At 37.7% G+C, this 26229-nt stretch overlaps 4 protein-coding genes across 9 annotated transcripts; 1 reads left to right on the top strand and 3 right to left on the bottom strand.

Moving 5' to 3' along the window:
• Window positions 1-580: 580 nt before the first annotated feature.
• Window positions 581-2540, top strand: LOC137733876 (protein HEAT INTOLERANT 4). Its single transcript, XM_068473082.2, has 2 exons — window positions 581-703; window positions 1149-2540. The coding sequence occupies exon 2, from the start codon at window positions 1155-1157 to the stop codon at window positions 2208-2210; it is 1056 nt and encodes a 351-aa protein (XP_068329183.1). The 5' UTR covers window positions 581-703; window positions 1149-1154; the 3' UTR covers window positions 2211-2540.
• A 495-nt stretch (window positions 2541-3035) lies between these two features.
• On the bottom strand, window positions 3036-7467 carry LOC137733869 (protein WEAK CHLOROPLAST MOVEMENT UNDER BLUE LIGHT 1). Its single transcript, XM_068473070.2, has 4 exons — window positions 7128-7467; window positions 6928-6987; window positions 5456-6338; window positions 3036-5245 (listed from the first exon to the last, which is right to left on the bottom strand). Exons 3-4 carry the CDS (start codon window positions 6314-6316, stop codon window positions 3365-3367), a joined length of 2742 nt encoding a protein of 913 aa, XP_068329171.1. The 5' UTR covers window positions 6317-6338; window positions 6928-6987; window positions 7128-7467; the 3' UTR covers window positions 3036-3364.
• Window positions 7468-15752: 8285 nt separating this feature from the next.
• LOC137728451 (UDP-glucuronate:xylan alpha-glucuronosyltransferase 2-like) lies at window positions 15753-18582 on the bottom strand. Of its 2 annotated transcripts, none has more exons than XM_068467237.2 (3): window positions 18109-18582; window positions 17263-17906; window positions 15753-16936 (listed from the first exon to the last, which is right to left on the bottom strand). In XM_068467237.2, exons 1-3 carry the CDS (start codon window positions 18354-18356, stop codon window positions 15993-15995), a joined length of 1836 nt encoding a protein of 611 aa, XP_068323338.2. In that variant the 5' UTR covers window positions 18357-18582; the 3' UTR covers window positions 15753-15992. The 2 variants fall into 2 exon arrangements, with proteins under 2 accessions (XP_068323338.2, XP_088541341.1); XM_088685215.1 differs by having other exon boundaries at window positions 18114-18561.
• Window positions 18583-20040: 1458 nt separating this feature from the next.
• On the bottom strand, window positions 20041-23335 carry LOC137742254 (protein TIC 22, chloroplastic). 5 transcript variants are annotated; one of them, XM_068482073.2, is made up of 8 exons: window positions 22907-23335; window positions 22598-22657; window positions 22151-22225; window positions 21570-21617; window positions 21084-21143; window positions 20905-20976; window positions 20687-20722; window positions 20041-20591 (listed from the first exon to the last, which is right to left on the bottom strand). In XM_068482073.2, exons 1-8 carry the CDS (start codon window positions 23300-23302, stop codon window positions 20499-20501), a joined length of 840 nt encoding a protein of 279 aa, XP_068338174.1. In that variant the 5' UTR covers window positions 23303-23335; the 3' UTR covers window positions 20041-20498. The 5 variants fall into 5 exon arrangements, with proteins under 5 accessions (XP_068338174.1, XP_068338181.1, XP_088542843.1 ...); XM_088686717.1 differs by having other exon boundaries at window positions 20354-20591; window positions 20675-20722; XM_088686719.1 differs by having other exon boundaries at window positions 20354-20591; window positions 20675-20722; window positions 23015-23335.
• Between the last annotated feature and the right edge of the window lie 2894 nt (window positions 23336-26229).

Genomic DNA, 26229 nt, shown 5'->3' with positions numbered 1-26229 from the left:
TAGAGTTCCATAAAAATCGTAGAAATACCGTTGTGGTTAAGTTTGTTATTGAGTCTAAATAAAAAAATTTAGAATTTTCTTAATTTTTTTCCATTTGCAAGTCATGTACAAGTGTAAAAATATTAGAGAATAAAGTCTCAACTAGAAGATACAACAAAATAACATATAGCTTATGTGCGAGTTCCACTCTTAATATCATTGAAATATTCTTGTAATAAAACACATTACCTAGTAATAGGCAAGTATTTGACGAAAAAATGGTAATAAATGGGTAAATTGGAACAATATCAATAATATAAATCATGTGTATAAGAATAATATCGATAACATTGGTGGCATATGATGCCCCGACTTAAAAAGTTAATGCCTTAAAAAACGTTGAAGTATTACTCTTATGCTAGTTTTCACCATTAGACACGAGGCGGACTTCGCGTGGCGTTGGTTTGACGCACATAACCGACCTTTCCTAGCGGGAGTAGAAAAGTAGACGTTCAAATCTCAGCCGTGGGATAAAATGAACGGTTCAGATGTAATAAAGTGAAACGGTAAGATGTGTTGGAATTTATAAGGAGAGAGAGAGAGGAGGCAAAGGTTCTCACTTTTGCCTAATAAGGAGCCCCCTGCTGTGATTTTGCTTCCAATTTTCAAAAAACCCAGATTGTGTTGGAATTTTCAGTCCGCGAAGCGACAAAAGCCTTTTCGGGTATGAATTTTCTGTTCAGTGTGCTATAATTTTTCAGAAACTTTGAATTTTTACGGTTTTGATTTGGGTTTTTAGGGTTTTATAGGGGATTTGATTTGGGTTTTGATTTTTCCTAGGGTTTTTTTTTACGTGTCAATGAATTCAGGGACGATTGGTTTTATGATTTCGTATTAGATTAGATATTAGTTGAAATTTGAATCTGCTGCTTGAAACGATGAACTGCTATTGGGGTTTCTTTTATAATTTTGATTTTGGATTAGATGTACGATTTATAGATTTGAAGTTTAAATCTTTGATTCATACAAATTTAAAATTATTTGTCGAAGTTGCGGAAGAACTTTATGTGTATAAATTGGATTGTGTGCCAAACGGTACAAACCCTAACCCTAGGTCGGTAGCCCTGATTTTCGATTTGTATTTGTCTTTTTTTTTTTTTTTTTGGCAGAATACAATGGCGAGAGGAGCTAAGAGGAAGGCCAGCCAGAGAGAAGAAAACAAGGAAAATTCAACCAAGGCAGACAACCACAAAGAACAATCCAGCAAGGCCGCCACTCGGTCAAAGCGGGTCAAGGCATCGCACCCCCAATCCGAGCCCGAGTACTTTGAGGAGCCTCGTCAGTTGGAAGATCTCTGGAAGGCTGCCTTTCCTGTTGGAACAGAGTGGGATCACTTGGACAAGGTGTACCAATTCAAGTGGGATTTCTCAAACCTTGAAAAAGCATTTGAAGAGGGGGGCAAGCTGCACGATCTTGGGAACAACAAAGTGTATCTCTTTGGTGGTACAGAGCCTCAACAAGTCCCCTATAAGGGTGATTTGAAAATTATTTACATACCTATTGTGGTGGCTGTTGTATCGCCTTGCCCACCTTCTGACAAAATTGGGATTAAGTCGGTTCAGAGAGAGACTGAAGAAATTGTTCCAATGAAACAGATGAAAATGGATTGGATTCCATATATTCCTTATGACAAGAGAGACAGCCAAGTTGTTGAATATAGTCGAAATTCTCCTCAAATATTTGTGCTGGGATGCACTCAGAGACGGGCTTCCTTGAAACACATGAAGATTGATCGTCTAAAGAAATTTGACTACTGCTTGCCGTATCTAATGCCGATCAAGGAAGAGGAGCTTGAGCTGAGCACCGAGGTCGACATACTTTTTCCACAGGAACCAAATCCACCGGTTTACTGTGTGTTTGATTGGCAGTTTGATGAAGTTGAGGAGTTCACTGACGAGCGGATAAAAGAGGAGGAACTATCTGCAGATCAAAAGGATGCCTTCATGGAGTTTGTCAAGGAGAAAGTGCGTCAACAAAAGAAAGAAAACCGAGAGAAAAAGGAGGCCCGCAAACAAGAATTTGAAAAAATGAGTACGGAAACTAAAGCAGCATTTGAAAATTTGAGGTATTACAAGTTCTACCCCGTGCAAACACCCGATACTCCTGACATATCAGGTGTCAAGGCTGCATACATCAACAGGTACTACAACAAGGCTCATGAGGTTCTGTGATTAGTTTCACTTTCACCGATATCCTTGTTGGCCTGCGCGTAATGCCTACGGTAATTGAAACTTTTGTGTTTAATGCGTCCCAAAGTGTTGGGAAAAGAGAAAATTTTCGCATACTCCTGTTGTTCTTGTTGTTTGATCTCATTTGAAATCATATAAAGACAAGGTCTCATTAAATTTTGTAGCGACTCTGGTCATTTATTTACCTTCTGTTCGAATAATGCTTCAAATATAAAACTTGAGGTATTGTTTTGGATGAGTTAAACTTGTCTTGTTTTCTTGTACGGCCGATTAGAAGGGTGATTTTCACTTCAATGAAATATTTTTGTTTGATGGCTTGTTGTCCTCGCTGAATCAGAAAGAGTTGAGATGTCTCGTTTTGTTTCGTTTCGGCTTTAACTTGTATGCTTCTTAAAAAAGACTTTTGTGTAGAGTTTAGAAGCTGTACCCCTCTATCTTTCAACACTTTCTTAGTTTCATTCACATTCTTGTTCTGCTTGGTTCTGAAGCAAAATCAATTGCTTAAACTTAATTGCATTGTGCCGGCGAGGAGCAATTTTCGTCGGTGTAAACTTCCGATCATTTCTAACTCCAATCAGGAGCGAAGTTACAAATTATCTCTTAGCCTATGTTATAGATAGGAAGGGAGATTGACGATGGTCAAGTTATGCGACTCTCGCTCAGAAAACTGACCGAACACAGATGGAGAGAGCAGCTCCCGTAGTCATGTGATTAGTACCGTTGTTTTCGGATCAATAAAACTTCATCGAAACTATGAATGAATAAAAAAAAAAAGTGTGAATTTCAACTAGAAGTAGCTCACGGAAATCTCAAACCCAAATTCTTTCATTACAGCAAACACGAACCGACTTTTACAGAGTTTTCGAGGCCTACAGATTATACAGAAGTTCTGTTATTCTCCCTTCTCAATATTCAGGCACCAACAATATTAACCTCTGCTCCAAAACCATCCTTACAGCGACCAAAACTATCATCCAAGTAACTTATCATACAACAAACAATTTACCAGTATCGTCATGTACACTCGAGTAAACATCTGTCAGATCAATCCACCATTTACGGTCACTCTGAGAGAAACCACCCTGTAAAAAAAGGAGGTAAAAAATCACAACAACAAAGACGTGTACTGGTTTCAATCAAGAGTTATTTAACTTGTTTTGATGCGCCCTTCTTCTGGCCAAGAACATAAATATCCGTGGGAAGAACGACTTCTTTTTCTTCTTTCCCTGCTTTACTTCTGGGGGTGATGGACCAGCTTCGATGGGGCTTCCAAGTCCATACTTGGGGCTTGATGAATATTGCTCAGATGCGGCAGAATCAGGTGCGCAGTCAAAGTCCTTGGATTCTTTCCTTGCCTCAAAACTGGCCTTCGGGCTTTTAGTGGCAGTTGCTGCTGCCTGAGCAGATTCACCAAGCTTTCGCCGTTGCTCATGTTCGGCCCTCCACTTTCTCAACTCCTGCTCAACCCCCAACTTGCCTGCCTTGGCTTTCTCAGCCTTCTCCATTGCAATCTTGAGTGCTTCTTTTCTCGCAGCCATTTCCCGATTAACTTCTTCCAACTTTTCCAAGCTTTTGAGCTCAGACTCCTTGGCCACATCGATTTGGGAACTTGCAGCTGCAACTCTCGCGTTCGCCTGTTCTTCTGCATCATGGGCCCGTTTGCTGAGCTCATAATACTCTGCTACAGAAAGAGTTACCCCAGTGGGTGAATCAGTATCATTGGTGCTTCTGGCTTGTTCACTCTCTTGCAAAGCTTTAATTGCTGCTAATGCCAACTTCTCGGAGGCTCTAGCAGCCTCTATTTCCTTTTGCGCCGCAAGTAATCTACTTTCCACAGTACTTGCTCCAGCCTTTGCTTGCTCTGCTCCTTCCCTTGCCTTGCGCAGCTCTTCACCAGCCATTTCAGAAAGTACCTTTGCCTGGTCAGCCTCCTGTGCTGCTTGCTGTAATTCTTTGGGTAGCTCAATCATCTTCTCTCTGGCTTCTTTCTCCTTCATCTGAACTAGAGCTATTTCCGACCTAGTCTTCTCCAGGTCAGCTTCAAGAGATGCAACAGCCACTGATGCCATTCCCTCTCTCTGCCTAATGGTGGCAAGAGCTGACTTCTCACTTTCAAGTTCCGATTTTAATGATGTGGCAGCCACCTTCAAGATATTTACTTCAGCAACTGCTTTCTCTATGTTGAGCTTCACTTCCTCCAGCTCCTTCTTTGCAGAAGCAACTGCTGCTTGTATATCGGTATGAGTTTTCTTCTCTGGTTCCTGTAGCCCATCTTTCAAGACTCCTCCATTTTCCACCTTTAATCTTGATTCCATATATGCAGCTAATTCAGATTTCAAATCAAGTAGTAAGGCCAAGGCTGTGTCTAGTTTTGACTTGAGATCCTCAGCCGACAATATTTGGTGGTTAAGTTTCTGAAGCTCCTCTTCTGCCTGCTTTAACTCCTTCTCCCAATGAAGCGAATCTTGTTCCTTGGCCATGACTGCTCCAATCCTTTGTTCCTCTGCTTCCAAATGAGCGGCATGCGCAGCCTCTAATGACTCCTTTGTGGCAATTAGCTCAATCGTCAGTTCTTCCACTGTTTTCTCCACTTCCTTGGATGCAGAAATGGCCTCTTCAGCTTTTTTAATGGCTGTATCTTTCTCGGTGACTAAAGAAGCATATTCCTTGTACAGCGTTTCCAGCTCCTCTTTAACAGATTTCAGCTCTGTCACCGCAGCTGTATGCCTCGCCTTAGCAACCTCAAGCTGTGCCTTGGCTGCAACACTAGCCTCGTCAGCTATACCTTGCTCCATCTCTTCCACCCTTAGTTTGGCAAGTTCGGAGTCTTGTTTTGCCTGTTGTTCTTCTGTTTGTGCTCTCTCCAGGTTGAGCTTCAATTCTTCTACGAGTCTCTTAGTGCTATCCAGCTCCTTCAATACTTGAACCTTTGCATTTTCGGCACCCTCTGATTGTTTCCTATACTCAGGAATCTCCTCCTGTGCTTTCTCAAGTTCTTGCTCCACAATCTTGCGTCTCTGCACAGCCAAAGAAGAGATTACGATTTGTTTTAGAAAACGTAGGTATTTTCCGGATTTCAACATAATCCTTAGACGAGAGTTTCATTTAAAAAGGAAAAAACCAAACAACCACTCGATTATGGATTCAAAAGAAAGGGGATTGTGAACTTTAACACCAACAGAAAACAATAAATAGCTAATAAAACAGAAAAAATAAAGAAAATGTACCTCCACAGTTTGGATTCTATGGGCTTTCCAATCAACAATTCCTCCAAATTTGGAAACAGCTTCTTTAACTGATTCAAAAGGTGCAGTTGTATCAATAAGGCCTCTGTTCTTAGCACTCTTAGGGGAATCAGTGACGACTGATTTTCTTGCAGAGAAGCTAGCAAACTTTGCATTGGGTGATGAGACTACATTGTTCACATATGCCAGCTTAGCACTCTTAGGAGAATAAATGGCTTCAGCTTTGTTAACAGCAATTCTGGAAACTTTTATATTGGGTAGAGAACGTGTCGTGGGTTGCACTACCTTGTCAGCATTTTTAGGATCAGAATCTTCCGCCATGGTACCCTGAACATCTGTCTCTGTTTTATTGACCGTACTTACTGAGGCTGAGGCTGGAGTATCTGTTGGATGAAGTTGATTTTGTTCCTGAGATGCACTATTTGAAACACTATCGACACTTTTGGGACCCAGATCTTCCACCGGACTATCCTTAGTATCTTTCTCTGTGACTGTAGCGATTGAGGGTGGGGTATCTGTTGGAAGAAGTTGACTTTGTTCTGGAGATGTGCTATTTGAAGCATGTTCTGCAGCTGGTAATTTACCATTTTCCATTGCTGATGAGCTAGAAGCCGGATTATCTGTTGGAAGTGGTTGATTTTGTTCCAGAGAGGGTCCTCCGTCAGAAGAACTTAGTGTAATTTCTAATTTAGGGTTGTCCATCGTTGGCAAATGACTGTTACTTTCAACACTGTCATGCTTTTCCGAATTTGCAGGAGCATCCCCGGCGGATTGTTGATTATGGTTGGAGGACGAAGAAGATTCTGGAGGAGGCATTACTTCTGCAGTTTTCACAACCTCCATTCCTAGTAAGTGTGAGCAAAATCTACAATCCAAGTAAAAGAAATCGGATCAACAAAACAGAAACAAAACAGTAAATCACTGCATAAAAGCCAAGAAAATTAGAGCTTCTAACATGTAGGACCTTTATAACCAAATATTTTTTGCATTATTTCATCAGAATTTGCATTCTTTTAGACTCAAAATATCACGTTCTATGAAATTGTAGTAAAAATATTAGATTTTCGATTCTCCGGTCTAAAACCAACCAATCCAAAATTACTATCCTTAGTTTGCTGGGGTTGTATCGACTTTCAATTATCGAAATTCTCAGAAAAATAAATAAATTTCCAAAAAAAAAAAAACATCCATCCAAACAGCTGCCACGCATACAAGGAATAATAAGAACAATTAAATAGCAAGCTGCATGTAAAAATACCAATCCAAGAACTTCGAATACTCACTTAGATCATCAATTCCACATAATTAAAAAAAAAAAAATCCAAATCCAATCCAAAACAGTGAATTGAAACAGCTAATTTGCAAGAACAAGTGTAATCAGAGCAAAAACATAAATAAAAATTCAAACTTTAAACCAAAAATTAATTGAGAGAGAGAGAGAGAGAGGAACGTACCGGAATAACGAGAAGCGATTGAAAGGAAAGTGGGAATGGAGTTTCGGATATCAAAGGAGGCTGAAAATTAAGGCAAAAAAAAAAGCACAAAAAGGGATAAAAATTAGCAAAAAATAGCAGCCAAGAAATCGGAGTTAAAAATAGAGCGAAGAGAAAAATAGCGGGGGAAGGAAGAGAGCAGAGAGATGAGTGGAGCCTACCTCCTCCTCGTCTCGTCACACACGGACTGCATCCATCTGTACGCTCCTTCTTCCAATCTCTCATCTTTCAGTTTTTCACTCTCTCTTTTTTTCAATTTTTTTTATTGGGGATTTGACCAACGGAAAGGCGGGGAGGTTTTGTCCGTTGGATTGCGTGGTGCAGCTCAGCTCAGCTGCCCTCCTTCTGTCCAGCTCACCACCCCCCTCAAAGAAGAAGAAAAGCATTTTAATGCGCAATATGAGACCACCTTTTTTTTTTTTTTTTTTTGATTTTTTACTTCTAGTTTCTTACTAAAATAAATAATTAGATATTCGTTGAAAGCGAACAAAGATTTGAAATTCTGAACTGAGTTCGAACGTTGATGCATTTATTGAGCCTCTGTTTTGATGTACCATTTAATTAGAAAATAAAAATACATCACATCTACTGAAGTTGAATTGAATGAAAAATTAGTATGTCGTTTATGTAACGGAATAATTACTATTTTGAAAAATAAATAAATTTTAAAATATGATCGTATTATACTATTTCGTAAAAAATACTCAAGTGGATCTTGATGCACTAGGATTAGTATGGAACCGCTTTTTAGATTCTTGAAGAAAAAAAATTTGGACTCAAACTATTATGGCAAGGGATTTGATTTTTAACACATTTTTTCTTTTCGCATGCGTATTTCAAGTTTATTTTCAATCGTTAGATCGAATAAAGTAAAGAAAATAAGATTGCAAATGAAAAAGGAAAGATAGAATGATTGCAACAGATTGTTATTAACAACCTAAATAAGTTTTTTTTTTTAATTTGTTGATGAAATTTTGCAATTAATTATTCTTGACAAAGTTTGGAATATAATATTCAAATATTTTGTCATAAAATATTTATATATTATTGTGTTTGTTTTGTTTGTGTACGTGCTAGTTGTGGATGGGCACTAAGAGACATGTATTAGTTAGAAAGGGCATCCATATGTGATTGCTTTCCTTAATTTTTTCATAAGATTAAAAATATAAGACAGTACATCAATTAAGTTAAGATATTTTGATTTAATTAATAAATACTGTTTGATTAAGACTTGGAACACACACTGTTTACAACTAAAGATAATTATTACATAAAGTAAATAAAGGCACCGCCCACCGTGGATAATGTGTTTACTGAAGATACTCTGGCTCAAAATGACTCTATTGCCCATGCCACGTTTTCCCTTTGAGAAGTAATTATTTAATCACACTCTTTTTAGTCTGTTACATTTAATTTTTTAGTCATAACAGTTGATTTCGTTTTATTTATTTCGTTGATCATATGTAAAAATTAATGCGCAAGAAGATAAAAATAAATGTGTAAAAATCACTTTCTTCTTTTCATGATTGTATTAATTTTAAATCAATAGAAATCAAATCACAATGTAACACGTATGAGAATGTAGCTTAATGGACATAAAACTCTACGCGTAAGCAGCCCCCAACGGTCCAAAAGCTCCCCGATCTGGCCAAAACTGCCGGGACCATTGATTCTAGTGTGGGTTTCAGAATTTGAGTAACTGTTGGAGTATGGCGTTTTGCGAGTGAGTGGGTGAGAGATGTTCCATTTCTGTCAAATTTTGGGATTTGTGGCTCCAGCCACGTTCGGTGGTTTTTGTGGTACATACGCACTTCAAAACTGAAATGTGAGGTCTTTGCCCTTAAACCTTATGCAGCAACAAACAAGATTCCCAAATCCCCAAAAGGTCAACAGCTACTACTTTTTTGTTTTCTTCCTAAGAAATATCGAGATTGATTATGATTTTTACGTAGACGCGAGTTAAGTCAATTAGATATAATATATCTTAGGATACACTCTTGTTTGTACATCTTGTATAACACAATTTGCAATTAAAAAAAAAGGAAAAACATCATCATCCCATTTGTGTGTATGATGCATATATGTATGACATATTTCAACAAAAACAAAGATAAAATCGGAATTTACAAGAATCGAAAAGAGGAAATTAAAAATAATAATGTTAGGAAGATTAAATTTCTAAACCAATTTTTGTAAACCAAATTATTAGGATGTTGATAATTGGATTATGTTTAATAGCTAGTGAGACGAAATTTCTAAACCAATTTTTGGAAAGATTTTTTAGTGTGACCAAAACACAAGGTGATACATCATGTGTCACTATACAAATGATGGGATATGTGTGTTAGAAAGTTAATAACTTAAAAAACAAAATTTCCCACCACTTGCATAAAAACATGTGATGTACCCCCGTGTTCCTATCACAATGAAAAATTTCTCCAATTTTTATAAACCAAATGATTAGGATGTTGATGACATACTACATCGTCCAGAAGAGTGGATCTTGTAAGCTTTATATGTATATTCCCATCTCTACCTAGCACGAGGCCTTTTGGGAGCTCACTGGCTTCGAGTTCTGTAGGAACTCCGAAGTTAAGCGAGTAGCGCGCGAGAGTCATCATATGATAGGTGATCTACTGGGAAGTTCTCGTGTGAGTTCCCAGAAACAAAACCGTGAGGGCGTGGTCGGGGCCCAAAGCGGACAATATCATGCTATGGTGGAGTCGGGAAGATACATATAAGGCTTACAGGATCCACACCCCTGGACGATGTGGGATGTTACAATCGAACTTCCCAGTGGGTCACCCATCATAAGATTGCTTTCACACGCTACTCGCTTAACTTCGGAGTTCCTACAAAACTCGAAGCCAGTGAACTCCCAAAAGGCCTCGTGCTAGGTAGAGATGGGAATATACACACAAGGCTTACAGGATTCACTCCCCTGGGCGATGTGGGATGTTACAGTTGATGATTGGATTATGGTTAATGATGGAGAGACTAAATTTGTAGACAAAACTTGCAAACTAAATAATATGTCACCAATAAAAATGAGCACGTTTATCAACGCCTAAGTAATAATTCAACCTTCAACTTCCATGTCATTTAGTTTAGCCTATTTTGTTTACAAATTTAGTCTGCCTAGCATTACCATATTTCAACCAAATTTTGTAAACCAAATATGTGGTTTTTTATGATTGAATTATTACTTAAGTATTGATTAACGTGCTTATTTTCTATTGGTGACACATCATTTGGTTTGCAAATTTGGTTTCAAAAGTTGGTCTACTTGGCATTAACCTTGAATTATTACTTAAGTGTTGATGAACGTGCTCATTTTCTATCGTGACACATCATTTTGTTTGCAAATTTAGTTTAAAAACTTAATTTCCCTAGCATTATCCAATTAAAAAACATATATATATTCTTTTATGCCACCAAACAGTGGCGAAGCTATGTGAGGGCGAGGAGTGGCGGCCGCCCCTCCCTTTGCCGGAAAACACGCCTAGGAGCTCTGGTTCAGCCCCTCCGCTCTCGTCGGAATTCATGGCACCTGTAAAAATGGGTTTCATGAAGGAGGAATTGGGGATCGGTTTGATGAAAGACAAAGGTTTCAGTGAAGGAGAGGGTTCAACGGAGAAAAGAGGTTTGTAGAACTATTCAAGTTAGAATCGACGAAAAGGTTGGACTAAGGGGTGGGTGGGTGTTCGACGGAGGAGAAAGGGACTAAAGGGTGAGATTTGTAGTGATGGTAAGATGGTAGGAAGAGGAGAGGTTGTGTTTGGTCACGGGTTGAATGGGAAACTTAGTGTTTGGTTACAAATGTAGCGAGAAAGTATAGATGACAGGTGTTTCAAGATTATTGGACCACATAAGAAGTAAGTAAAATTTGGGTACTCCCTTGTCAGTACCCAAGTCTTATCTGTTTGTGTGTGAGTTTTAAAGACATGTGTTGGATAATTATTGGGCCACCTAATAAGTCAGTAAAAATTGGGTACTAACACCTTACCCAAGTATTTACCCACCACTTCTCTTATGGTCCTTATCTTTCTGCCTCACTTGTTTGTTTACCCATTTCCCCCCTTTTTTTCTCTTCTAACCCCACATTTTTTTTGTGGTTTATTAACCCATTTCTCTCCTTTTTTTTTTTCTTTTTCTTTTTATTTATTTATTCTTGTATGCATTTTTATCTTATCTTTTAAGACTCCTACCGTATTTATCTTAAACTCTCATATTATTTATAAATATTGTTTAATGCTTATTTTACGATAATTTAAATCCATCTAGGTTCCTGCCTATATCTCGCCTAGGCACCTAGCTGCTAGGTCCCAGTCCGCTGTTTGACTAGCACCTAACATTTTTAAGGATCTAATCCTAACCAATTTAAGCTTCTTACATTGGCTTTGATGTTATTGCTTACAATCATTTTGGTGGAGAGACTATCTTCTGTTATGAATATTGACTCAAAACTTTGCACTCTCCAATGTGAAAGCAACCACTTTGATTGAACCTTGCATTTTTTTGAATTTCGCCCCGCCCCTCGACAAATCCTGACTTCGCCACTGCCACCAAATGTTCTCGTCTAGGATCCGTGATATTTATCTTCCAATGTTCATCTGGAAACCCTAATTCTCTCGCCTTACTTAGTGCCCACTCCAAATTACCTTTCCTCTCCTTCGTCAACCCACAAAACCTCTGCAACCGCTCGTCCACCGTGTCGTAAACCTTCCACCACCGCTCGTGCACTACGTCAGTCGCGTAGACACGAAATCCCTCCACGTTCCAATTACAATCATAATCCCTATAACAAAGCCATGGTTTCCACCCCACGTAATGTATCGTAAAAACCTTTGGAGGGTCCGCCCTATACAGTTCATCCATAAACGTCGTCCCGTTAGGAAGTAAATCATCCCATTTTAAGTTATCCGAAACATGGTTAAAATGGATTTGTATGGTCTTTCCAAGCTTATCCCACTCACTCAAATCTTTCCTTCCATATTTACCAGACCAATTTTCATCGTCCCCTTTCCCATTGTTCGATTCAAAAAGCTTGGCACCTCTATCTTGCTCATACCGCCTTCAGACATCGTTATATTGCCTTCGGTCTCCTCCTATACTGGCTTCATGATCTTAACTCCATTATCCACCTGCTTACACAAAAACAGATGAGTGGCCGCATAGCCAACAAATTAATATTAACAGTTGACAGAAGGGCACAAATTATGTTAACCGAAAGACAATTAGACTAGTATCTTGAAAGAGGTTTAGTTTATTCAACTTCGGTATATGACTGAATATTGATTGTGGTTCTTTAGTTTTATCTCCAAATGTTATATCATTGCCAATGCACTCAAATAAGAGTCAAATATAACTTTTGCAATCAAATGCATAAGCATATATGATTTTTGGAGTCGAATGCAGAATCAAATATGACTTTGCACTTAACTCCGGAGTCATGTATGACTCCAAATTTTATAATGCATTGGACATAAATTGAGTTAAAAATAGATATTTGACTCCAACTTTTAATGTGCATTGCTTTAATATGACATGACCTTGGGTTTGGCTATAAATTTGGGTTGAAAAACTGAACAGGTGATTAAGCATAGTAACATTCTTAGAAATATGTAATTAGAATCTAATAAATTATCATTTACCCCCTCAATTCTGAATAACCCTAACCAAATGAATGACTAATAACGAAAACAAAAGGGCACCTTACCTTGTGATGCCACTCTCGCAATGAGCACCTAATAAGAGAGGCTGCGCTCTCGTCATAGATGGAGGAAGATGGCTGGAGAAGAAGGGCAACATAAACAATGAAAAAGAAGGTAATAAAAACCAAGTTGATTCGGATCACAAAAGCAGCTTTCATCATGTTTTGAAGACCACGTCCAGCTTCAATTACCTATTGGCAACTCTCTCTCTCTCTCTCTCTCTCTCTCTCTCTCTCTCTCTCTCTCTCTCTCTCTCTCTCTCTCTCTCTCTCTCTCTCTACACGATTAGATTTAATAAACACTAGTTAATCATGGGGATTAGAAAAAAATAACATATATATTGTGAGTGGAATTTAGCAGCTGTAGTTGGAGAAGCCGGTTTTCCATATTTTGGACTTCCTTCCCCTTGCATACAACAACAAACAAGGTCGGAGAACAGAAGGTTTTGCTTCTTCCGTTCAGTTGTTCCATGATAGTAATAGTTATAGCTATGGAAAATTTAATTATTTTGGATTTCGAAAAATACCCTTGGTTTGTCTCCACTATTAATTAAGTGTAGCTTTCTTTAGATTAACTTTAGAATAATACTTGCATCTCCATGTGGGGTTGCACATATCCCCATTTGCTAATAACGTACATTAACGGACTAAACCAATGATCGGAACCATTCAATTTATTAATCTTCATTTGAATATCACTTCTACAAAAAATCATTTGAATTAGAGATCGTTTTATCATCCAAATGTATTGAATAAATGGACGGTTCATCATGAATATATTAATTGATACCTATAATGTCTATTTTTTTTTTTTTAATTTGAATGACTAATGATCTTCGATTGAAATGATTTTTTTTTGTAGAAGTGATCTTCAAATGAAGATAAAGAATTAAACAATTCCGATCATTAATTTTATTTGAAGATACGTTATCTGCAAACGAGAAAATACATGGGAGGAATACAAGTATTATCTTTGTTATATTGATCTAATCAATAGGATCCTAACTCAAAATCCAACATTATGACATGACAAGTGACAACAGTACATGTACCATATTATTTCAGTATGTTACAAGCAAAATTAAAAAAAAAAAGAAAAAAAAAGGTGAATACAAAGGTGTCCAAGCAAGAGGTCTTCTGCTCAAATTACGTTAGGACCAGAAATTTCTTATAATTTTACATATTTCATTTGTGATGGTACTTTAGTTGGTACACCCAAGTAGTTTTGTTCAACTAATCTTACATGCTCGTATCATTTCCCTACCACATCTGACTGATCATTGTATCATATAATCTGCATAAATGAGGAAACAAGAGAATGTAGGAAAGAGAACAAAGAGAACGCAGAGAGAGAGAGAGAGAGAGAGAGAGAGAGAGAGAGAGAAACGAGCACAGTTTACAGTTGTAGATTTACCTGTGCCATGGAAGAGAGATCTAGACCTTCTTCAGTCGTTGATTTACTTATGCTCATATTGTTGCTCTGAATCGGTGACCCTGCTTGATTGTGGTCACGGGTGGGATGAAATTCCCCATAACATTTTCGGGTCCGGAAATGGTATATAACCGTGACTTGCCACCAGTTGTTCCCATTTTTTAAAAGGAAAAAAATAACTAGCTTAACTTGTTTTTAAGCCATCTTTTATTGAAAGATTCTTCAAATAATTAGCCTATTTGTGAGACATCTTATTCAGTCAATTTAACATTCTATTTTAAGGATCTTAATTGTCTGTTTTTTAAGTCATTATTCATAATATCATTGAAAAAAAAAATGAGCTTATTACACAATATCTAAAGATGAGGTTTCATTATAAAATTAATTGATAATATGTGAAACTAATTGGCAATATGAGGAGTAATTCAACTTACTGATAAGCTCGTGCAAGGTCTCATTTTCCCATCAATGTAGAACTCATTCTCAACACACCCCCTTATATGTGCCAATCCAATTTATCGTAGTTCATTAGTTAACATGTTGGTTAGCCAAACACGCAGACACCATAAACATGGTAATGTGAAGAAAGCTGAGATTCTACCATAAAAACAATTGGCAAAATAGAGAGTAGCACAAGTTAATTATTAGTCCATATAAAGTCTCTCCTCCTATCAATGTGGATGCATCTTAACACGCTCTTTAACGTGTGATAAATTTTCAAGCCAAATACATAGACAATATAAACGGGTTGACATAGAGCACATATAATTGTTAGATTGTATATGTAAAAAAACATTTTCTAATACTAAAAAAAAGTAGATTCGACATATATAATTGTTAGACTATATGTAAAACAATCTGTTCTAATACTAAAAAAAAGTAGGTTCAACAAGCTAAAAAGGTGTGACACAAACATCTCCCGTTCTGGTTTCTATATATATTTCTTTAGCCCATCAAGTTGTGTGAAAAGTTTATACGTAAATCTTACTGATTCAGTTGACCAAAAAAGATATTATACACCCCCTTGCTAAATTTATAATGCAATTTCTACCCTGTGTTCAGTTTTGAAAGCATTTAGTTTCTTTGGGCCAATAAATTTCGTTACACGTTCGTATGTGGTGATCCTTAATTTAGTTGGTATACCAAATTATTTTAATTAGCTCAACCAATCTTTCATCTCCGTATCCTTTCCCTATCAAACCTGATCAACCATCGATCCTCGCATTACATTACACGCAATCAGATTAATGAGTTTTGTCTCTTAATGTTTGCTCTTAAGTCTTAGTAACAGATAGTGGCCAGCTTAATTACGAGAAAAAAATTGTCACTTCAGCTGGTTTACATAATCACTGGCACATAATAAAATATGCTTAATTTGACAAATCATAAATAATTAAAACATCTATTTGTGATAAAATAAATAATGAACACGATTTTTCTGAAAACAACATGACTACAGTTTAACTAAACAATTGAATATTTTACCAACATGATCTTTTAAGAATTTACCCAAAAAATTAACGTTTGAATCACTAACTCCATAACAAGCACGTCCCTCAGTTAAGCTCACCCACTTTTCTATATCAATTAGCTAATATAATGCATACCATATTGTTACCCGTATCTCTCTAAGCTCAAAGCTACAAATAATTGTATCTGTCATTTATGTGAAAATTGTCACGCTTCCATCTCGATCTTGTGCATCTCTATTAAGTATTAACACATACTTACAAGTTAAAGGAAAACACATTATCCCAGGATATGAGTACATGCATAATGTATATATAGTCTGGTTATGGAAGGGACATCTCCTATATTTCTGTGAACAAAAAATGACAAGAAAAATTAATATGAATGAACAAAAAAAACATATAAATTCTGCTATGCCACCACATTTTTCCGTCTAGGGTCTTTGATTTTGATCTTCCAATGCCCATTTGGAAACCCTAACTTTCTCGCCCTTCTTCGTTCCCAGTCCAAATCATTCTTCCTTATCTTCGTCAGCCCACAAAACTTCTGCAACCCCTCGTCCATGCCGTCATGGAACCTCCACCACCGCTCGTGCGCCACATCACTCGCGTAGACAAGTTGTTCCGCCACGTCCCAGTTACAATCATAATCCCTATAACAAACCCATGGCTTCCATCCCAAGTAGTGTATCGTATAAAGCTTCGGTGGGTCCGCCCCAAACAGCTCATCCTTAACCGTCCTCTCGCTTGTCGTGTTCGCCCAAAAATTCTTCAAAAAGTTCATCCTCCGCGGTAGCCGGTGCCACCACACGAAGACCTCGTTGAGGTAGCCTTGGTCGCCACCGTTGTACGATACGATGTCACTTCGGTGGTCCATCAAAAACTGGAACGTGCAGTTGGAGGGCTCGATGACCATGATGCCGGAGTTGAAGATGTAAACGTCGTTGCCGGTGGCTGACATTTGCGGGAAGTGGAAGAGAAGGTCGAGGTTTCGAAGGACAATAATGTCGGCGTCGATAAAGATGATTTTGTCATATTCAGTGAGCTGCCATAGTCGGAACTTGCTGTAGTTGTACTCGTTGTAGGTACCATTTTCGGCTCTAGGGTTTCTGATTCGTTCGATGACGTGGAGCTTCCAGCCGGCGGCTGAGAGAGCTTCTCGCTTGAGGGCGGAGATGGAGTTGTCTAGGAGGAGGACAAGGTCGCGTCTGGTGCCGGTTTGGAGTAGACTCCTGGCTAAGGTTATGGCGCCACAAACGTACATATCGGAGGAGTGGAGGACTGTGACGTAGGCTTCTCGTTTGGGTTTGTTTGTTGTGCTTCGAATTTTAGTCAGATCATACACTTGATCAATTCCTGTAACAATATTAAGTTCTCATCAATTACAGATTTTTCATCATCAATTATGTGATTTGGATCACATTTATTGTCACAATGTTGATCATATTTTTGCCATATATGTTTTTCGCTATGTTTGTTCTTTTAATCAAGTTAACAAATTTGTGACTATATTTCAAAATCTCGTAACAACTCTTTGTAACTTTTTACTGAATTGTTAGTGGTGTACAATTATGTAGTTATCTCTCTAATCAGTATTAAATTACTTAAGAAAAAAAAGAAATAGATATATAATTATATACAATAATATATTTCAAAAATGATGTCAGAATTTGGAGGCATACCTTGTTGTCCCCATAAAGGCAAAGCCAAATTGCAAGTACCAATAGGCAATGATACCTTTTGCCGTAACCTAGCCATATCTGGCTCAAACAACCACCAATCCCCTTCCCGTTTGACTAAATCATTGCACCTAAATATCTCCAGCATTGGCCTACACTTGCTCCAAAACACCACTTTAGTTGTCTTCCTGTTCCAATCCTTCCTTCCTTTCCTCGCAGCCAAATTAGCCGCTATAAGATGAACTTGGAGCCTAAACACCTCCCTCCTCCACCCTTCTTCCGGATAATTGCATGGCAACTTAGCAACCACCATGTGCATCTTCTCGTAAATTTGAAGATCTGGCATTGGTATCTCCGGGCATGTTGGGACGTCACTCTCTTCCTCTTCGTCAATCCACTCGGGAAATAAATCATCCCATTTGAAATTATCCGAAACCCGATCAAAACGGATCGGAATTGTCTTTCCATGCTTATCCCACTCACTCAAATCATTCTCATCCATATTTACCATGCCAATTTTCATCCCTTTTCTCATTGTTTCATTCAAAAAGCTTGGCACCTCTATCTTGCTCATATTGGCTTTAGGCCTTGATATGTTGTCTTTGGTCTCCTCCAATACTGGCTTAACGATCTTCTCCATTGTCCACCTGCTTACACAAAAACGGGCTTTAATATATAGAACTCCGTCTATAAATACGTTATGAGAAATTAAATTTGTTTGGCTGGAGAGTATGGTCGTAAGGCTGAAAACTTGAAAGAATTGACGGAAGGTACCGCACCTGGAGCATGCTGCTTAATAAGTAATTTGTTTAGCCAAAATGAATGATTAATTAAAGAGAAATGGCTCACCTTACCTTGTGATTGCACTCTCGCAATGAGCACCTAATAAGAGAAGCTGCATTCTCGTAGTAGACGGAGGAGGATGGGTGGAGCAGAAGGGCAGCATAGACAACGAAAAACAAAGCAATTAAAACCAAGTTGATTTTGATCACCATAGCAGATTTGAAAGAAGTAGCCTTCATCATCTTTTGAAGACGAGCATGTCCTTCCATCATCTTTTGGGAACTCTCTGTATATAGATAGACACACACACACATATATATATATCGACTCTCTCTCTCTCTCTCTCTCTCTCTCTCTCTCTCTCTCCAATTAGGAAATATATGTTTTGGGAGATAAATTTAGCTGCAGTGGTTAGAGAGCTAAAGACAGCGAAATTAGAGTAAATCTCAAAGAAAAGAAAACCATTTAAAAAGCTCGAGCGTCGTTGCCTTGTTTTGGACTTCCCCTCCCCTCGCAGACAACAACAAAAGGTCGGCGCGTAGCTTCTTCTTGTTCCATGATAGTAAATTAGTAATAGTACTTGTGGTTAATGGCAATTTTAATATTTTCCAAATTCCAAAAATACTCTTGGTAGTCATCACTGTCAATTTAATTGATTATGAATGAAATTATGTTCGAATGTAGGATTGTAACTTAAACTTTAACAATAATATAACAAGATAATACACGTATTATTTCAATTCAATTTGTTAAAAGGGGTGCTAAAAAGAATTACCGTAACTTGAAAAACAAAACTAACAAAGTTGAAAAACAAAAATAACAATCATGTCATAAGCACTTGAAGTTATATATCCTTAATAACTCGTTTTGTTTTTAAATTTGTCTTATCCTCCCGTTAAATAAAAGCAATAGATAGGAGGGCAGGGGTGACAACTGACAAATGGCAATATCGGTACTTTAAAGTAAATACAAAGGTATCCAATCCAGGCCCCCAACTTCAACAACTTAATGGTTGTCCTGTCATCTTCCTTCATGCAATGCAATGTCGCTTTTACCCCTTATGAAATTGTGTGGTTGCACCTATATATCCACATTTTCTCATTATTTTCTCCTCCTCCATAAAATGCAATTGATTTATAACTTATCAATAGGCTTTAGGTTAGACATCAGCACATCATGGTTTTTGGATTAAATGTTAACATCTTGATTTGTGACCAACTGAAGATGGGGCCTTGAGTAAACTTTATCAATGTCCTCTAGATCCAAGAGTGTGTTACATATGTCACATATTAGTCCATGATTTTGGTAATGTAATACTCAAGAGTTCGTTTGGTGTTTGGAATTTATCCCTAGGACTGTATGTCCTAACACAAGGTTAGAATTCTAGCACTTTCGAAGTGATTTTTTGCTGATGGCTCAAGCCCTACCAAAAAGAATTGAATGAGATTAGATAAATTTATGTAACTGAAGGTATGTAAGATAATGAGGAGATGAATTTTCGTTTCAAGGAGTTCGGAGGAAAAAGTTTCCTTCATCAGTAATCTATTGTCTACCTTTGAGTTGGACAAAATTTCTTAATCTTATCGACTATTGTTGAACATACTCTGAACACAGTGAATTATTCAATCATATCTAATCCAATCTAGGCACTAAACCCAAAAAAAAAAAAATCCTTAATAACAATTGTGTAGATGGGGAAAATATTTAATAGTATTATATTGTTTAACACACATCATCATATGAATTCCGATTGAGAAAAAAAGTACAGATTCATGATGATTTTTCACAAGAATCCAACAACCACCCATCACCAAATCCACATACACAAACAAAACCCCAACACCAAATCCACATATTCTTGCTGTGGAGTGTTTTTCAATAGCAGGTTAATCAAGCTTACATTAGGGGTTTCGTGGTTGACATTCTTTTCGGCAAACTATTTCTCAACGTGCATTATTACCCTTTTATCCTTAAAGTACCACCCGAAACAACGTCGTCTTACAAGATAATACACAACATAGCATTCCTGTCGTAGAACTTCCATACAATATATAGTGTGGTCTAGCATTAAGCCTTTCAACATGTGTTACACGGGGATTGGAGAGCGACATGGTGTATAAATAGTTGAATACTCTTAACCCGTCTACGATACCAGGAACATTGATACACTCTCTAGAGAACAATGACATCAAATTTACCGAATAATTTCCACTAGAGTGCACAGTTGGCAATTCACTCACCTCCAGCAAAGAAAAATTTGGGTTGTTCCATTCTGCCATGTTCTCTTCCAAGCTCTGCTTCCCTTTGCATATCATCGACCAGCTCCGGGGGAAAACAAAGAATGAGCGAGCATGATGGCGGACCTGCCTTATTTATGAGAACCTTTTGAAACATGCAAGGGGCTCACTGCTAATTGAAATCCTCGCACGGTTAGTTGAAGATGGGCTCTGTACGTTTCAGGCTTTAACCACATCTTGAATGTGTTGGGAGTAGCTTTTTCCCGGTGGAATGAAAATCAGGTCTTCCCAGCCTGAATTCTTTTCGCTTGACTGCATTAACATTGAACTTCTTTCAACAAAAATACTAGAGAGTAGGAGCAAAAGAACAAATAAAATAAAAAAATTGCAGTAACCAGACCAAATACCTCCATTTTTCTCAAAACGTCTTCCAAACTGCCAACCTGTTAAAACATTTTATTGAAATGATGAGAATGCAATAAAGCAACGGGAAGCCTTAGCAACAGATATGATAACACATTTTCTTCCTATTTTCCGACTGTAATGAAATTTTTTGCACATCAATTATCTAGAAATGTTTTCCATTTTAAAGAGTAAAAAGCATTGACAACAGCTTATACAACACCATAATATGTTGAGAAACCCCAGGTCCTCTAGATGCTCTTGAGACCTTTGACAATTCTTTTTCTATATCTTCCTGCACCATGGAAAATAAATTTAATTATGTCTAAACCAATCTCATAAAAGCAAGTTACTTGACAAAACAATACATAAATATGAGCTCGAGGCTTCAATTCTAAGTACCCTGGTGAAATATATTGGGCAGTAACGCTTGTTTTTCTTCTTCATAACCAGAAGGTCCGACTGTAAACACAAATTTACTCATAAGATAATCGCCATATTCACACAAGCAATTCCAGAAGGTCCGACTCTAAACAAAAATTTAGTCGTAAGATAATCGCCATATTCACCCAAGCAATTCCACTGCCTAAGGATCACTCCCAGATAATGCCCACCAATTCACTAGATCTGAGAACACCAATATGACAACTCTACTGCCTGGGCACTTATAGAAGCCCATAAGGTCAGGCAATTCCCAAAACATAAACTTGTTTTTTTTTTTTTTTTTTCAATATACAATGAAAATGCACTACTCATGTGTGAATTACTAATGTCATCCATATCATGCACTACAAAGTTGGAGGTGTTCATCCCCTGGATCGTCCTACCTAGCATGTTTCAAATACTCCTGCAATCTATTAATTACAATCAACAAGTAGACTAGCCTACCTGAAAAACAGGAACTCCATCAAATGCACTCCTGTCAGAGGATTTGAGCTACAAAACAGAAAATGATTGTGAGCCAATCTTAATTGTTTCAGAAAAGAAATTACAGATTCATGTAATGCATACCCAGTTTGAATTGTCTTAAAAGATACAGTCAACATGTAAGGACAGGCAGTAGACTTTCTGTACGAACACAGTTTAACGTGTTGCATCTAATATATCCATTTCATCGAAGCTCCTTGTTCTCACTATGCACTAGATGTCTTAAAAATTGATATTCGAGAGTGTCGATATGAAGGCCCATATGACAGTCATTCCAAGAGTTTCTTCCAAGACAATTACTAATGAAGACAGAAGTCCAGTATAATGCATGTCATACAGGGTTCATTGGGCGAAGCAAGTGTCCAAGGGCCACTAGGGGCATAAGGAATGAAAGTGCTTGTGGATTATGTATCAAAACATAGACATACCATAGTGAAGCCGTAAGACCATAAAAAAATATAAAAAATATAAAAAAAAAAAAAAAAAAAAGAGGGTCAATTGTAACTGAAATATAAAGCAAATACATAATGAAAAACAGAAACCTCGAGTGCATTCCTTATTTGAACCGGGTCAGGCAGAAACCGGAATGCAATTCCTTCAACCTTCAGCATGTACACCTATAAGATACAGAGTAATGCTAAATCGTATGGATCTACCACTGTACATAATATCTAAGTTTAGGGCAACAAGTAATGTGGAAATTAGTAGCATAACACTAACACTAGTTCTCGTTACACTTTAAAAGGGGGGCATGTCATACGACCCCCATAACTTTGATAATCTGAGACCATATGCTGCCCACTAGATGGAACCTTTCCTCAAATTCTCGCCACTCACAGATATGTTTTATCCTTACTTGTTCAACTATTGAAATTACTTGACACCAAATTCTAGCCTACAAATGATTAATTCGCAAGTTCACAGGCAATGTAATAATATGGAATTCTGGTTACTGTGTGCTAATTGCTTTCCATTTTATACCAAGTCACCTGGTCAAGAGTAATCGGGACAACTTTAGCCGCACTTCGTAATTCTCTCCTCGATCGAACCTGAATCACCCAAATACAAAACCAGCTGAAAATTCAAGCAAAAAATAACATCCACATTTCAAATCACTGACTTCTCAACAATCCCAATTTATCTAAATGCATCTCTTTCAGCCAAAAAATCAAGCAAAACATTAAATTTCCACTCAATGAACCTAAATGCAACTAATTCCTCCATCCAATTAACCTCTAAATGCAACTAATTACTCATCCTACTAATCTTTCCCTCCAAAAAAAATTAAAAATGCTAACTTGAGCGAGGAATGCTTCGGCGTCTTCCTGCCGAAAGCAAAGCAATCCAATGGACTTGCTCTCATTGGGATCAGAGATGAGCACGAACTCATTGTTCGAATTGCTAACCGTATACACCGCCGTGCCGGCCAGGCTCTTCGCCACGTGGTCCGAGCTGAGGGTAGCGGCCAGGGCGTGATTGCTCTGAGCCAGCCACGCGAAGGGCGGAGCAACCGGAGCCGAACACATGCGCCTGCTCGCCAGCGGCGCGCAGTTTCCAGCTAGGATTCCCGCGAGCCGCTTGGTGTCTTCGAAACGGGTGGAGAGCTCGGCGCCGAGGCGGAGGCAGTGCTGGTGTATGAAGGTGGAGAGCGAGAGCAGAGGGTTTGAGCGCGGGTAGGTCTTCGCGGACTCCATCGTCTCTGTGCGTGAGCCGAGTAAAGCTGAATGGTTTTTTTGATAAAGTTAAATAATTAAATAAAACTTATTGGGCTAAATATTGCAACCCACTTTAACTTATAATTAATGGCCCAATACAATCCAGCCTATGCAGTTCGGTGGCCCACTCCGTAATGCCACAGTTTTTTGAAGCGTGGCCGTTGCCTCTTAAACACCTTCTAAAGGTGCTTATTGATTGTTAGGTCATCTCCAACCGAAAGAGGGTCAGAGGGTTCCCTTTAGTCCTATAGTTCTCCAAGAAATTATATTTTAATAAACAGTGTCAAGCCATATTTCATACCATCTTCAACCGAGGGGGCCAAAGGGCTATAAGTCAAACATAGCCCTGTAACAAAAAATCATCTCCAACCGAGGGAGCCAAAGGGTCATAGGCCAAACATAATTTATTATTTTAATTGAATTAATATGGTTACTTAAATAATTTTTCAATATGTAATCTCAGTAACTTTTCAAATAGGTTTTCGAGTTACACGTGTCGCTAAAATGAGTAACTCTCCAGATTTCTTGTTGACTCAATAATTTTTCGGAACGGATTTTGACTGGCACATGTCGCTAAAGTGAGTAATTCTCCAAATTTCTTGTTGATATGTAATCTCAATAAATTTTCGGAACAGATTTCAAATGACACGTGTTGTTAAAGTGAGTAACTCTCTAGATTTATTGTCAATATGTAATCTCCCTCAATAATAGTTTTATGTTGTTAAATGTTTTTTTTAATGTTATTTAAGTTTCATGTTGTTTAAGTTTGAATAACTCCACCAATCTAGTGTGGAGATTGTGTTGTTTAATGTAGCTTCACGTAGCTTAATGGTGTAGGCCCGATGCAGGAGGAGTTGCCTTCCACTGCATCTAGAGGGTAGCAAGGTCCGTTCTTGACAACATGGCTATAAAGAGCTTCTGCATGAAGTTTCAAATGACAACAAATTGCACCGTCTCAAATCTGAGGAAAATGATGAATCAAGTATGATGGAAATTTAGCCGATAGAGGATAAGAGAATCAGGAGAATCCACAAGGTACTAGGTTCTGATGACGTTGTACTTGTTGGATTTCTTCTCAAGGAATCTGATATTACGTTAGATGATGCTTATGCTTTATACTATTCTGTTGCATACCGTGATCGTTCTCGGTCTAGGCAAGGCCATGAATTGTGAAAGTTGTATCCTAAGGTTGTTAAAGAGGCTCTCCACTATGTTGCTGCTTGCTGTTGCATACTGCATCATTCTTAAAGCCATCAAGACAATTACACTTGGTGAGTTTTTGAACTCAACTCATTCACATCCAGATCATGAATGTTTGGAATCTATACCATAGAGGCCAACGATAGACAATAACTCCCTCCCTCCCCACCCCCCCCCCCCAGCGGGGAACACAGCTTATAACTTTCATCATACTGTGCTCTCCAAACAGCAACTCTTCTCAAAGGTAATTACCACTTGATTAGATTATTATTAATATTTCTTTGATAAAATTACTGAATAAATCCCCTATTAGGATGATAGGATTGTACATTATTCCGTGCCATATCCACACACTCTTTATCCATTTGGCATCTAAAGGGGTAATGGTTGTCTACTTGTCTGCATAATATCCATAATGTTAAACACATCTCACATTTGAATCTTTGACTCATTGAAAAAAAAATGCATATGGTGAGAAAATTATCGATGCCATGGTGTGCTGTCGAATGTAGATCAAGGAATCAATTTTTTATGCTAAATAATTTATGAGTAAAACTTGTCCTCACAAACCAACTTGTAAGTGAAGGATACCTAAAAGTTCATGCAGACCAGTCCTATAGTTTTATTCGATGTGAGATATTTTGAGGCAATGCTATATATGTTTCCCTTTATTCTTATAAGGACACCCCTCTTGTTTGTATGTTTTGAGAATTTCAACTAGGAGTACACATAGTGCTCCTATTGAGACCTCAAAACTATTTCCTTTTAGTCCAAAGAAATACATTGACCTAGGGGTTTAACGTCCTTAGTTTTAGTAAGTAGTGAATTGCCTTAGCTGGTAGAGCTTAGGACCGTTTCTGAGATTTTGAGAGCCCTGTGCAAAATTTGTAAAAGGGGCCCTTCTTAAGATAGTTTTAAGTTTTGAAAAAGTATGACAATGTATTGATACTAGAAAATAAAGTCACTTAGTATTACAGTCTAGTGGTATTCCTCTTCACTTGTATGTGAGAGGTCTTATGTTCAATTCTCGCTAAAGACGAATTTGAACAATATTATTGTTAGCCCATTGTGAAGTTTAACCCACTCTCCCACCCTCTTAGCGTAGATAATATCGTTTGTTCAAAAAAAAAAAAAATTCAAAACAAACTTTAGCACTTACTGATTGTATGTTTACAAATATCCTTAATGATAAGTAAAAATAGCTACAAACATAACCTTCACTAAATAATCAAAAGCAGTGTTATTTCTTAAACAGCCAAACATGAAAAATAAAAAAAATAAAAAAAAAATAAAACCTCTAACTTTATAGTTCACTTGAATATATATAACGTTGTTATATTATAAAATTAAGAAACTGTCGCTTTTCAGGGTGTTATTATTGACACTCAAAAAATCTCATTGTACTTCAAGTTTTTATATTTAGAAAGGAAAAAAAAAATACTCTTATAAGGAGTGCACAATGCGGTTTAAAGTGCTAACAAAAGCAATTTTTTAAATATAGAACATTATTACATGATGCTAGATGGCAAAAATTTAGGGGATCCTTCAAATTTGAGGCCACGTGCGACTACACCTTTTGCTCCTCCTCAATGCCCCCTCTAATAGAGCTCTATTATTTAACGCACTGTTTCTTGGGTTCAGACTCTCCCCCTCATTATAATATGTTTGAGAGTAGTAATACATTGCTTGTACTAATGGTAAAAAAA

Source organism: Pyrus communis, chromosome 15 (assembly GCF_041283825.1).
Source record: "Pyrus communis isolate YQ-2024b chromosome 15, ASM4128382v1, whole genome shotgun sequence".
NCBI lineage: Eukaryota > Viridiplantae > Streptophyta > Magnoliopsida > Rosales > Rosaceae > Pyrus > Pyrus communis.
Note: the sequence above shows the minus strand (reverse complement) of the source record. Positions and strands in the feature narration are given on the sequence as shown.

Bases quoted from the DNA above. Each gene is read 5' to 3' on its own strand.
- LOC137733876 (XM_068473082.2), top strand. From the start codon at position 1,155: ATGGCGAGAGGAGCTAAGAGGAAGGCCAGCCAGAGAGAAGAAAACAAG.
- LOC137733869 (XM_068473070.2), bottom strand. From the start codon at position 6,316: ATGGAGGTTGTGAAAACTGCAGAAGTAATGCCTCCTCCAGAATCTTCT. The intron at 5,246-5,455 runs GTACATTTTCTT...TTGGCTGTGCAG, and splicing joins ATAGAATCCAAACTGTGGAG to AGACGCAAGATTGTGGAGCA.
- LOC137728451 (XM_068467237.2), bottom strand. From the start codon at position 18,356: ATGTGTGTGTGTGTCTATCTATATACAGAGAGTTCCCAAAAGATGATG. The intron at 17,907-18,108 runs GTGAGCCATTTC...TTGTGTAAGCAG, and splicing joins GAGTGCAATCACAAGGTAAG to GTGGACAATGGAGAAGATCG. The intron at 16,937-17,262 runs GTATGCCTCCAA...ATATTGTTACAG, and splicing joins GCCTTTATGGGGACAACAAG to GAATTGATCAAGTGTATGAT.
- LOC137742254 (XM_088686717.1), bottom strand. From the start codon at position 23,302: ATGGAGTCCGCGAAGACCTACCCGCGCTCAAACCCTCTGCTCTCGCTC. The intron at 21,144-21,569 runs GTAGGCTAGTCT...TTGTGTTTACAG, and splicing joins ATGGAGTTCCTGTTTTTCAG to TCGGACCTTCTGGTTATGAA. The intron at 20,977-21,083 runs GTACTTAGAATT...TCCATGGTGCAG, and splicing joins GCCCAATATATTTCACCAGG to GAAGATATAGAAAAAGAATT.